The sequence below is a fragment of the Squalius cephalus genome (assembly GCF_949319135.1).
Source record: "Squalius cephalus genome assembly, chromosome: 12".
In the NCBI taxonomy this organism is placed as follows: Eukaryota; Metazoa; Chordata; class Actinopteri; order Cypriniformes; family Leuciscidae; genus Squalius; species Squalius cephalus.
The window spans coordinates 39,632,017-39,645,989 of record NC_137133.1 but is presented as its reverse complement, the minus strand read 5'-3'; the positions used below and the strand labels follow the sequence as shown (position 1 = coordinate 39,645,989).

The window sequence follows — 13,973 nt, the reverse complement described above, 5'->3', positions numbered from 1 at the left end:
AGCGCACACTACACAAGCTCAAACTACACAAGCTCACACTACACAAGAACACACTACACAAGCGCACACTACACACACAAGCTCAAACTACACAAGCACACACTGCACAAGCTCAAACTACACAAGCGCACACTACACAAGCGCACTCTACACAAGCTCACAGTACACAAGCTCACACTACACAAGCACACACTACACAAGCGCACACTACACAAGCGCACACTACACAAGCGCACACTACACAAGAACACACTACACAAGAACACACTACACAAGCTCACACTACACAAGAACACACTACACAAGCTCAAACTACACAAGCTCACACTACACAAGCGCACACTACACAAGCTCACACTACACAAGCTCACACTACACAAGAACACACTATACAAGCTCAAACTACACAAGCTCAAACTACACAAGCTCACACTACACAAGCTCAAACTACACAAGCTCACACTACACAAGAACACACTACACAAGCGCACACTACACAAGCTCACACTACACAAGCTCACACTACACAAGCTCAAACTACACAAGCTCACACTACACAAGCTCAAACTACACAAGCTCACACTACACAAGAACACACTACACAAGCGCACACTACACAAGCGCACACTACACAAGAACACACTACACAAGAACACACTACACAAGCTCATACTACACAAGCGCACACTACACAAGGACACACTACACAAACGCACACTACACAAATCTCACACTACACAAGAACACACTACACAAGCGCACACTACACAAGCTCACACTACACAAGAACACACTACACAAGCTCACACTACACAAGCTCACACTACACAAGCTCAAACTACACAAGCTCACACTACAAGCTCACACTACACAAGCTCACACTACACAAGCTCAAACTACACAAGCTCACACTACACAAGCTCAAACTACACAAGCTCACACTACACAAGAACACACTACACAAGCGCACACTACAAGCTCACACTACACAAACGCACACTACACAAGCTCAAACTACACAAGCTCACACTACACAAGAGCACACTACACAAGCGCACACTACACAAGCTCACACTACACAAGAACACACTACACAAGCTCAAACTACACAAGCTCACACTACACAAGCTCAAACTACACAAGCTCACACTACAAGCTCACACTACACAAGAACACACTACACAAGCGCACACTACAAGCTCACACTACACAAACGCACACTACACAAGCTCAAACTACACAAGCTCACACTACACAAGAGCACACTACACAAGCGCACACTACACAAGCTCACACTACACAAGAACACACTACACAAGCTCAAACTACACAAGCTCACACTACACAAGCTCAAACTACACAAGCTCACACTACAAGCTCACACTACACAAGAACACACTACACAAGCTCACACTACAAGCTCACACTACACAAGCTCAAACTACACAAGCGCACACTACAAGCTCACACTACACAAACGCACACTACACAAGCTCAAACTACACAAACTCACACTACACAAGAGCACACTACACAAGAACACACTACACAAGAACACACTACACAAGCTCACACTACACAAGCGCACACTACACAAGGACACACTACACAAACGCACACTACACAAATCTCACACTACACAAGAACACACTACACAAGAACACACTACACAAGCGCACACTACACAAGCTCACACTACACAAGCTCACACTACACAAGCTCAAACTACACAAGCTCACACTACACAAGCGCACACTACACAAGCTCACACTATAAGCTCACACTACACAAGCTCACACTACACAAGCTCAAACTACACAAGCTCACACTACACAAGCTCAAACTACACAAGCTCACACTACACAAGAACACACTACACAAGCGCACACTACAAGCTCACACTACACAAACGCACACTACACAAGCTCACACTACACACGAACACACTACACAAGAACACACTACACAAGCGCACACTACACAAGCTCACACTACACAAGAACACACTACACAAGCGCACACTACACAAGCTCACACTACAGAAGAACACACTACACAAGCTCACACTACACAAGAACACACTACACAAGCGCACACTACACAAGCTCACACTACACAAGCTCACACTACACAAGAACACACTACACAAGCGCACACTACACAAGCTCACACTACACAAGCGCACACTACACAAGCGCACACTACACAAGCTCACACTACACAAGCTCACACTACACAAGAACACACTACAGAAGAACACACTACACAAGCTCACACTACACAAGAACACACTACACAAGAACACACTACACAAGCGCACACTACACAAGCTCACACTACACAAGCTCACACTACACAAGAACACACTACACAAGCTCACACTACACAAGCGCACACTACACAAGCGCACACTACACAAGCTCACACTACACAAGCTCACACTACACAAGAACACACTACAGAAGAACACACTACACAAGCTCACACTACACAAGAACACACTACACAAGAACACACTACACAAACGCACACTACACAAGAACACACTACACAAGTGCACACTACACAAACGCACACTACACAAGAACACACTACACAAGTGCACACTACACAAGCTCACACTACAGAAGAACACACTACACAAGAACACACTACACAAGAACACACTACACAAACGCACACTACACAAGCGCACACTACACAAGCTCCTTCTGATGTTTGAAGTGGATCTTATAATATTACTGGCCCTTTAGATTGTGGATGAGTGAGATTGGCCTGTTTAGTTATTGCCGGAGTTTCTGAAGCTCGTGTAAAGACTCGCCCTCTTCTGAACGGAGGCGGAGCTAAAGCTCATTTCATTTAAAGGGACACACACAAAAACAGCCAGTTTTTGCTCACACCCAAAATGGGGCAAATTTGACAAGATATAATAAATGATCTGGGGGGAATTTGAGCTGAAATTTCACAGACACATTCTGGGGACACCATACAGTTATATTACATCTTGTGAAAAGGGGCATAATATGTCACCTTTAAAGAGCCGCTCATGCAAAAAATAGATGACACAGAAACAGACAACTGGGCAGAAATACACGATGTCCATGTCTGTTTAGCAAAAAAACAGTGTTAGCAGTGCTTGATGATCAGGCTTTACTGGGACGAAGGGACAGTGATCTTCCCGCCTGTGATGAATGTGTGTGCGGTCCGTCCAAGCGCAGGCGCTCGGTGTGATTGAAAGTCCTTTAAATCAGCACTTTTCATTTTATTGATTACGTGTGCAACTGCATATGCGGCCCGGTTCATTTTTATTGTCTGTCAGACGCTCCACGTCAAGGGTTTGTGGATTTACAGTCCAGGGCTGCATTTCCCAAAAGCATCATAAACATAAGTAGATCGTAGATCCGTTGACACCAATAGACTCTATACAATCAGCTTTCTCTCTGTGCTTGTGAGAAACAGTCCAGCTCTGAGAAGAATAAATGTGAGACCCGCATCAAACACCTTCACTGCCTGTGTCTGCAGAGGCTAGTCAAGCTGGACCGAAGCCAAGACTTGTCAGAACGACAGAACCCGAAGCCTGTAACGTATAGTAATGATATGACAGAGAGAGTTCATCACTGTGAAACACAGACACGGCTCAGGTGTTGTGCTCACCAGTCTGTGTTCGTCACAGTGATGTTCCACCACAGAAGAAGATCATTGAGATCCACACTGGAAAACTGACCGACTGATCCGATCCAGCATTGATCTGACCGGATTTATCCCATAGGACAGTGTTGTGTTGTGTTGTGTTGTGTGTGATGCGCGTTTGTCGTTGCTCAGGAGCCGAAGCTGCGGGAGCTGCTGGATGTGGGGACTCTGGAGGGGAAGATGGAGAACCGGACGCTCACGGTGGTAAGCGGTCAGGACATGGTCAGCATCTCCTACCACAACTTCGTGGCCTTTCATGAGGAGGTTGCCAAGGTAACGCTGCTCCAACATACACTGTAACCAGGATACATGTGTGATCACAGCCGTCGCTCGTCTCAAAGCATCTCTTCAAAACTGTCAAACGTTCAGTGTCTCTCTTTAAAGGACACATTCCATAATTCACTTTGCAAGATATCATTTTGCTTTAGTTACACATGAGATTTAATATGTAAAAAACACAGCGATGCACTATCCAACACTAACCCATTACACACTATGATATGCAAATGTGAGCGAGGCCGATAGTTTTATGATATTCATATTAATGCTGGTCTGGTCCGAGTGGATTGAAGGCCGGTCTGCTGATGTGTGTGTGTGTGTGTGTGTGTGTGTGTGTGTTCAGGAGTGGGCCGAGCAGCTCTTCAGTCTGGCCTCAAACCTGCTGGCGCAGAACATGTGCAGAGAGTCCAGTCTGGAGAAGATGTGAGTGTTCTGTGATGTCAAGACAAGTCTCCTTCATTTATACAGCGCTTTAACAATATAGACCGTTTCACAGCAGCTTTACAGTGATAACAGGAGATTACAGTAACAGAGAGTGTTTAGGCTTTACAGCAGATCTAGAATAAAGTTATTGTCCAGATAAAGTTAGCTTGACTGATTCACTTCCGTTGTAAAGATCACACACCGTTCTCACAGAAAACAGAAACTTTTAATGTGTTCTGGCCGTTCATTTACACGACAGTGTTTGGAGCTCAAGAACGCAAACTTTGAAACAGGATCCAAGGTGCAAGTTCTGAAAGTTTTTGAAAAAACATTATCGTCGGCGCCGATGGCCTCGTCGTCAGCGTGCCGACATGTAACGCCGTTGCGCTCGGGCGGCCCGAGTTCGAGTCCCGGCTTGTGGACCTTTCCCGATCCCATCCCCCGTCTCTCTCCCACCTCGCTTCCTGTCAACTCTCTACTGTCCTGTCACAACAAAAAAAAACATTACCATCTCCGTGTAAACTTCAAAAACGTGAATCTGTGAAACTGGTGACAGCGTGCTCATGCGTATTACGTGTTTAGTCTATAGTCTTGTGATCGATGAGACATCTCTTCATTTACTGCTACAAACTGATAACGGTCAGATAAGTATGATTTAAACCATGCTAGTGCAATTCCACTAATGCCAACATAGTTTTCGAGTCTATTTAAAAGAATGTTGTGGTCAATGGTGTCAAATGCAGCACTAAGATCGAGTAACACTGATAGAGAGACACAACCACGATCGGATGATAAGAGCAAATCATGTGTGACTCTAACGAGAGCAGTCTCAGTACTATGGCACGGTCTAAATCCGGACTGGAAATCCTCACAGATATCATTTCTTTCTAAAAAGGAACATGTCATGGACACATGACACACACTTTCCACCACACGTTTCTCTCTTCACACACGAAGGTTGGCCAGCGGTAACAGTGAGGGTGTGAGAACGAAGCCTTTAGACGCTACAGTGATAAAGTCTTCCCGTGACTCTGTCAGGAGTGGCTCTAATGTTCACTATCATCCGTCAGTCAGCCGACAGAAGCTCGCTCTGGTTGGGGATTAACTGCATCTGCATGACTGCAGGTCACATGGTCCGGGACTGCAATCCCACGATGCCGTTCTCTCACACCGTAAATCAGGCCGCCTGTGACTTTGGCCTCGGCACACATGCGGGAAAGAGTCCGGCTGCGTTAATCATTGGCAGGAAGATGCTGATGGTTAATGAAAGCGTGTTGCACGTGACCTTTTTCTAGACACGAAACTTGTGCTTTTGACATGCTTCGATACCAACACAATGCATTCTGGGATGGGAGTGGAACAGTGTGGGAAATGCACACACACACACACACACACACACACATACTCACTCACACACAGACCGAGATGCAGAGACAGAAGCATCACAGCGACACACATCTGTCCGTGTGTGTTTCATGCGTTCTTCTGTTCTTCACAGATACACTAAACTGACCCTACAGGCGACGGCCGACGGCGGGATTTCTGTGAAAAAGTAGGTTTGTTCATCTGTGCCGTTACTGTGAACACACACGTTACACAGATTGCCAGACGCTGCTCAGCGTGTGTGTACAGATGCTGTCGTGTGTGTGTTCCAGCATCATCCGCATGATCCCTGCCGACAAACGGCGAGTGGAGAACGCTCTGGAGATCTGCGGCCTGCCGTCACAACGGGTGAGGACACACTCCTGCAGAACACAGGACACACACACTCCTGTAGAACACAGGACACACACACTCCTGTAGAACACAGGACACACACACTCCTGCAGAACTCAGGACACACACACTCCTGCAGAACACAGGACACACACACTCCTGCAGAACACAGGACACACACACTCCTGCAGAACACAGGACACACACACTCCTGCAGAACACAGGACACACACACTCCTGCAGAACACAGGACACACACACTCCTGCAGAACACAGGACACACACACTCCTGCAGAACACAGGACACACACACTCCTGCAGAACACAGGACACACACACTCCTGCAGAACACAGGACACACACACTCCTGCAGAACACAGGACACACACACTCCTGCAGAACACAGGACACACACACTCCTGCAGAACACAGGACACACACACTCCTGCAGAACACAGGACACACTCGTCATGTCTCGACACTCGAGCATCATGTCTTTAATCGGGAATAGACTGAGAGGAGAAAGCTCCTAGTTTTATTTCTGACACACACACACACACACACACATACACTCTCACACACACACTCGCACACACACACACTCAGTGGTGTGTGTGTGGTCAGTTCACTGATATCCTTCATTAGAGCTCAGTGTTTGCTGATCACTAAATGTCTGTCTCTCTCTTCAGACTCTTTCCTCTTTCTGTCTGATCATTCTCTTTTCTCCTTTTGTTTTTCCTCTTTTTGCTTATTCTGCATCTCAGATTAGTCTCCAGTGTCTGATTACGCCTATAGTTCCTAGTTAACACTTCCTCTTTTCCTGCAGGGTGAATCCATTCCTCAGGACAGGTTTACCCCGGACGTGTTCCGACAGCTGCTGAACAACATCTGTCCACGGAACGACATCGACACCATCTTCTCAGAAATGTCAGTTCCCTCCCTGTTCGAGTCTTCATCATCTACGCACTGATCGCACGGCCGATGACCAAAGGGCCCGTAGAATAAAAAGAACGAAACAAGAACCCGAAAATTTTAATTTAAAATTTTAAATTTAAAACCACAGAAGTTCTCAGATTAAACAAACCAAAATGTATCCATCAGCTCACATACACTACATATGAGCAAACACACACACGCTGTGACGGAACAAACCTTCCCAATCTGATATCTGATCCATCACAACACATGATGTTTTATTAACAAAGTTCGGGAGGAGCACGTTCAAATAATCAAGCAATCAATCAACTCATCAAACAATTACCATGTCTACCCTATCAGCATGAGAGGAAGCATATATATATGCTAACTTCCTTGACAGTTTTCCAGCATCCCTCCACCACCCCGACTCCTCACTCTCGGCTCATTCTTTTACAGCCAGGAATACGGGGGGAGTACTCTGGGTTCGGGCCGAATACCGAGCCCGGAGCCCTCTCCTCGGACAGCACGCCAAATACGCATTTATTCTATCTGACTTATTTGTAAGTGTGAACTCGTGAAGTGAAGTTAAAAATATTTTTGATGTGGTAGAAATGAAATTGGAATTATAAATGGCATTAATCACATTTTATTATTTTGATTTCATTAAAATTAATAATGAATAATTCACAATAAGACCTGAAATGCACAAGAAATACACTGTGAAGTAAAATTGTATGTGTTCGTGAACGGACTGTGTGCGCGCGTGTGTGTGTGTGTGTGTGTGTGTGTGTGATGCGCAGTGGTGCTAAGATCCGGCCGTACCTCACTGTGGACCAGATGACAGATTTCCTCAACAACAAACAGAGAGACCCTCGTCTGAACGAGATCCTGTACCCGCCACTCAAAGCCGAGCAAGTGCAGGGATTGGTGGAGAAGTACGAGCCGGACACCATGTTTTCACAGAGAGGTTTGTGCTTTCATCTGCTATTTGATTCCTGAAAAATAAAGATTTAAAATGCTGATAAGTTGAACAGAAAGTTTGCTGTTCAGTGAATAAAAGTCTGTGATGTTGTGTGACGGTCAGAACCCAAAACTCTCCAGTCCGTCTGCAACATTTATTACAACTAAACTGCAGAAACAACATCACACCATGAGCTCATTAACATATGACCCGCCCACATCTACTTAGTGTGAACTACACCAATTGAGCTCATAAACGAGTGACAAAGAGTCTGTTTAACTGTAGGAAGAAGATCAGTAAATCAAAAGCCTTTTGCTGAGAATGTAGATGTGTATGTTCCGTCATAAACTCAAGAACACTGAACAGCACAACACTGTTGACCAGAGGACGCTTCTCTGCTGAATGAGCCATTGCAGAGTCAGTAAGTGTAAAGACTGTAGTCTCCTCGAGCTCCTCCATCTCCAGCTCTGAGCTTTAATGAAGTCTTTCTTCCCCTCACGAGGCTGGAAAGGTGGACGCTCCGCTGAGATGAAAGTCACCCTTTGCTGCCTCATTAGAGGAAACCCGTTCAGATGTCAGAGGAAGAACTGTGTTAATTAGGCTGTGGGAGTCCGTGGAGGGCATGGCGGGATTAATTAGGGTAAAGTGGCCAGAGGGATGGCGTGACGTTACGCGCACTAGCCTCCACCTGAGAGAGCCTGAGCTGAGCTGTCACTTCTGTTGAACTCATGTGTTGTTGGCATTTTAACAAGGAATCGCTCTCAGCATGTTGTGTTGCATTCAGAGCTGCAGTGCTTCTTAAAATGAGATTACATGGATCAGAGTTGCTGGTGTCTGTTCTTGTAGCGGCTCCAAACACACCTCAAGTGTTCCTGAAGGTCTTTTATCGCTGGTTCTGACTGTGCAGGAGGGTGGATCTCAGGAACAGGGCTCTGGCTCAATTGTTGATAAGGTTGTTTTGTGGTACAGGGCAGATCTCGGTGGAGGGATTCGCCAGATATCTGAGTGGAGAAGAGAACAGTATCATCCCGCCAGAGAAGCTGGACATGAGTGAAGACATGACGCTGCCGCTCTCACATTACTTCATCAACTCCTCACACAACACCTACCTCACAGGTCAGCCAATCAGACGACTCACACAACACCTACCTCACAGGTCAGCCAATCAGACAACTCACACAACACCTACCTCACAGGTCAGCCAATCAGATGACTCACACAACACCTACCTCACAGGTCAGCCAATCAGACGACTCACACAACACCTACCTCACAGGTCAGCCAATCAGACGACTCACACAACACCTACCTCACAGGTCAGCCAATCAGACGACTCACACAACAGGTCAGCCAATCAGACGACTCACACAACACCTACCTCACAGGTTAGCCAATCAGACGACTCACACAACAGGTCAGCCAATCAGACGACTCACACAACACCTACCTCACAGGTCAGCCAATCAGACGACTCACACAACAGGTCAGCCAATCAGACGACTCACACAACACCTACCTCACAGGTCAGCCAATTAGACAACTCACACAACACCTACCTCACAGGTTAGCCAATCAGACGACTCACACAACAGGTCAGCCAATCAGACGACTCACACAACACCTACCTCACAGGTCAGCCAATCAGACGACTCACACAACGACGACTCACACAACACCTACCTCACAGGTTAGCCAATCAGATGACTCACACGACACCTACCTCACAGGTCAGCCAATCAGATGACTCACACAACAGGTCAGCCAATCAGACAACTCACACAACACCTACCTCACAGGTCAGCCAATCAGACGACTCACACAACACCTACCTCACAGGTCAGCCAATCAGACGACTCACATGACACCTACCTCACAGGTCAGTCAATCAGACGACTCACACAACAGGTCAGCCAATCAGACGACTCACACAACACCTACCTCACAGGTCAGCCAATCAGACGACTCACACAACACCTACCTCACAGGTCAGCCAATCAGACGACTCACACAACACCTACCTCACAGGTTAGCCAATCAGACGACTCACACGACACCTACCTCACAGGTCAGCCAATCAGACGACTCACACAACAGGTCAGCCAATCAGACGACTCACACAACACCTACCTCACAGGTCAGCCAATCAGACGGCTCACACAACACCTACCTCACAGGTCAGCCAATTAGACAACTCACACAACACCTACCTCACAGGTCAGCCAATTAGACAACTCACACAACACCTACCTCACAGGTCAGCCAATCAGACGACTCACACAACACCTACCTCACACGTCAGCCAATCAGACGACTCACACAACACCTACCTCACAGGTCAGCCAATCAGACGACTCACACAACAGGTCAGCCAATCAGACGACTCACACAACAGGTCAGCCAATCAGACGCCTCACACAACACCTACCTCACAGGTCAGCCAATCAGACGACTCACACAACAGGTCAGCCAATCAGACGACTCACGCAACACCTACCTCACATGTCAGCCAATCAGACGACTCACAAAACAGGTCAGCCAATCAGACGACTCACACAACACTTACCTCACAGGTCAGCCAATCAGACGACTCACACAACACCTACCTCACAGGTTAGCCAATCAGACGACTCACACAACACCTACCTCACAGGTCAGCCAATCAGACGACTCACACAACACCTACCTCACAGGTTAGCCAATCAGACGACTCACACAACACCTACCTCACAGGTCAGCCAATCAGACGACTCACATGACACCTACCTCACAGGTCAGTCAATCAGACGACTCACACAACAGGTCAGCCAATCAGACGACTCACACAACACCTACCTCACAGGTTAGCCAATCAGACGACTCACACAACAGGTCAGCCAATCAGACAACTCACACAACACCTACCTCACAGGTCAGCCAATCAGACGACTCACACAACACCTACCTCACAGGTCAGCCAATCAGACGACTCACACAACACCTACCTCACAGGTTAGCCAATCAGACGACTCACACGACACCTACCTCACAGGTCAGCCAATCAGACGACTCACACAACAGGTCAGCCAATCAGACGACTCACACAACACCTACCTCACAGGTCAGCCAATCAGACGACTCACACAACACCTACCTCACACGTCAGCCAATCAGACGACTCACACAACACCTACCTCACAGGTCAGCCAATCAGACGACTCACACAACAGGTCAGCCAATCAGACGACTCACACAACAGGTCAGCCAATCAGACGCCTCACACAACACCTACCTCACAGGTCAGCCAATCAGACGACTCACACAACAGGTCAGCCAATCAGACGACTCACGCAACACCTACCTCACATGTCAGCCAATCAGACGACTCACAAAACAGGTCAGCCAATCAGACGACTCACACAACACTTACCTCACAGGTCAGCCAATCAGACGACTCACACAACAGGTCAGCCAATCAGACGAGTCACACAACACCTACCTCACAGGTCAGCCAATCAGACGGGTCACACGACACCTACCTCACAGGTCAGCCAATCAGACGACTCACACAACAGGTCAGCCAATCAGACGAGTCACACAACACCTACCTCACAGGTCAGCCAATCAGACGGGTCACACGACACCTACCTCACAGGTCAGCCAATCAGACGACTCACACAGCAGGTCAGCCAATCAGACGAGTCACACAACACCTACCTCACAGGTCAGCCAATCAGACGGGTCACACGACACCTACCTCACAGGTCAGCCAATCAGACGACTCACACGACACCTACCTCACAGGTCAGCCAATCAGACGACTCACATGACACGACAGGTCAGCCAATCAGACGACTCACACGACACCTACCTCACAGGTCAGCCAATCAGACGACTCGCATGACACGACAGGTCAGCCAATCAGATGAGTCACATGACATGACAGGTCAGCCAATCAGACGACTCACACAACACATCAGTCCACCTATAGACATTAGTCAGGGCTGATGTCTTACTGAATGTCACCCAGGCTGTGAGACAGTCTTTACAGTGTCGTGGACTGTATAAAGATCACGTCACTTTCAAAACTCAGAACTTTTAAAAGTGTTTTATGGGGTTTTTATATACTGTAGGATTTTTGGAAAGATATTTTGTCAGTTGAACAATCAGCATGTTGTTAAACAGCAGTACGATCCATCAAACACATCGTATTTCTGTCTCTCACAGCCTCGTTTTCATTCCTGTCATAAATTAAACATTACATTATCATTGTCACATTATCTGAACAAAATATCTTCCTCTTATAAATATGAATTTTGAGAGTACATGTCTCTTTGGCCAGCAAAGGTGGTAAGAATATCACTCTTCATCCCAAAATGTGTTTGTCATGAAATATAAGACCGCAGCCTCAGGCTCTATACGCCGCACAGCGCTGATGATGTGACCCTCGACAGTCTGCAGTGAATGCAAGAATAAAGACCACAACCGTCAGGGATTTAGTTTGAGTTTTTAATTTGCTGTTTCTGTCTTCATTCCAGCCAAATGAATAATTGGATGTGAACATAAAGCAGATGTTTAGCCTTTGAACATGAACTACACTGAGACCAAATGCTCATAAATACCCCAAATAATCATCAGTGTCTATCATTTGTGGTCTGAACATGTGATCCAGCATGAATGTTTTTTAAGATGCTAATGCATTTAGAATTAGCCATTCAAGTGAAGATGGAGCGACTAAAATGTCCCGGCGGTTTTTGCACTTACTTAGCTGTAGAGTTATGATATTAATGTCTGTATCATTTGCGCTAATGACAGTACTTCAATTAGACACGGTTTCAGCACCTGCAATCAATATACTCAAATTAGCAATAAAACACGAGATGTCTTACTAATGCATTTTCAGATTCATTTCTTTGAGTTCTGCCAGTCAGACAGGAAGTACATAATCGCTCAGAAATGTGATTTCTGTAATGACCGATTCTCCACCATTAATGGCTTTGCGTTACATTTCTTCTCAGCTGATGTACATTAGTGTTGCAGGTGAAATGCTATAATAACTTTTACAGTTTGCATACAATGTTATGAGAGCAAATAAATGGACTGATCAGCTTTTAAAAGGAGGAGAAACACGTGCTCTATGTGTCTACTGTCGCCTTTGGCTTTTTTCTTGCTCAGTCGGGGACATTTAATTTAATATTCAACAATGTTATTGATCTCCTGCATTGACACCATTATATGAGAACTGAACTGAGCTGGACGATGACATCACGGTTTTCTCCAGAGCGGCTATATAGATAATTTAACTACATTAATAACTTTATTACTACAAAAATTAACCATCACTGAACTTACTTAAGCTGGACTGTGACGCTATTTTCTTCTGGAAACAAAATTGTTGCATTATTTTCCTGTTATCTCTGTAATGCTGCTTTAAAACACTCTGTGTTGTGAAAAGCTCTATATAAATAAAGCTGTCTTGACCTGTCTGTGTGTGTCAGCGGGTCAGCTGGCGGGAAACTCCTCAGTGGAGATCTATCGGCAGGTCCTGCTGTCCGGCTGCCGGTGTGTGGAGCTCGACTGCTGGAAGGGTCGGACCGACGAGGAGCCGCTCATCACACACGGCTTCACTATGACCTCCGAGATCTCCTTCAAGGTACACTGACAGACCATAGCCATGTTTCCCCTGTCGGGCCGTGCGAGCCGTGCGAGCCGGGCTTTAAACGGGCGGGCGGGGCTAATAGCCTCGAACCTGGAGTGGCGAGAACAAAACCTGCTGCGTTTCCACCGTCGGCCTAAAGCTCTGCAGGCTTCACTAAAACACACCCGTAACACGCCTCTCTGGAACAACGGCACACACACATCATTTCACCAACTAATGGAAGTTTATCAGAAAACGAATCAGAAAGAATCACTGGAAACTAGCGAGATCGCAAAACGAACATGATAAAAGCGACCGTTTGCTGGCATTTTTGTTGTTTACTTAAAGATTTAAAACTCAAGCATCGATGTT

General features: G+C 46.4%; 1 protein-coding gene across 1 annotated transcript in view; it reads left to right on the top strand.

Moving 5' to 3' along the window:
- Positions 1-13,973, top strand: part of plcb1l (phospholipase C beta 1-like) — a 166,125-nt gene that overhangs the window by 70,534 nt on the left and 81,618 nt on the right. The window contains exons 3-10 of the mRNA XM_079889165.1: positions 3,770-3,963; positions 4,313-4,392; positions 5,891-5,944; positions 6,048-6,123; positions 6,935-7,035; positions 7,827-7,993; positions 8,957-9,103; positions 13,462-13,616. Of these exons, the coding sequence (XP_079745291.1) occupies positions 3,871-3,963; positions 4,313-4,392; positions 5,891-5,944; positions 6,048-6,123; positions 6,935-7,035; positions 7,827-7,993; positions 8,957-9,103; positions 13,462-13,616 (873 nt within the window). The 5' untranslated portion in view covers positions 3,770-3,870. The remainder of the gene's footprint in view (positions 1-3,769; positions 3,964-4,312; positions 4,393-5,890; positions 5,945-6,047; positions 6,124-6,934; positions 7,036-7,826; positions 7,994-8,956; positions 9,104-13,461; positions 13,617-13,973) is intronic.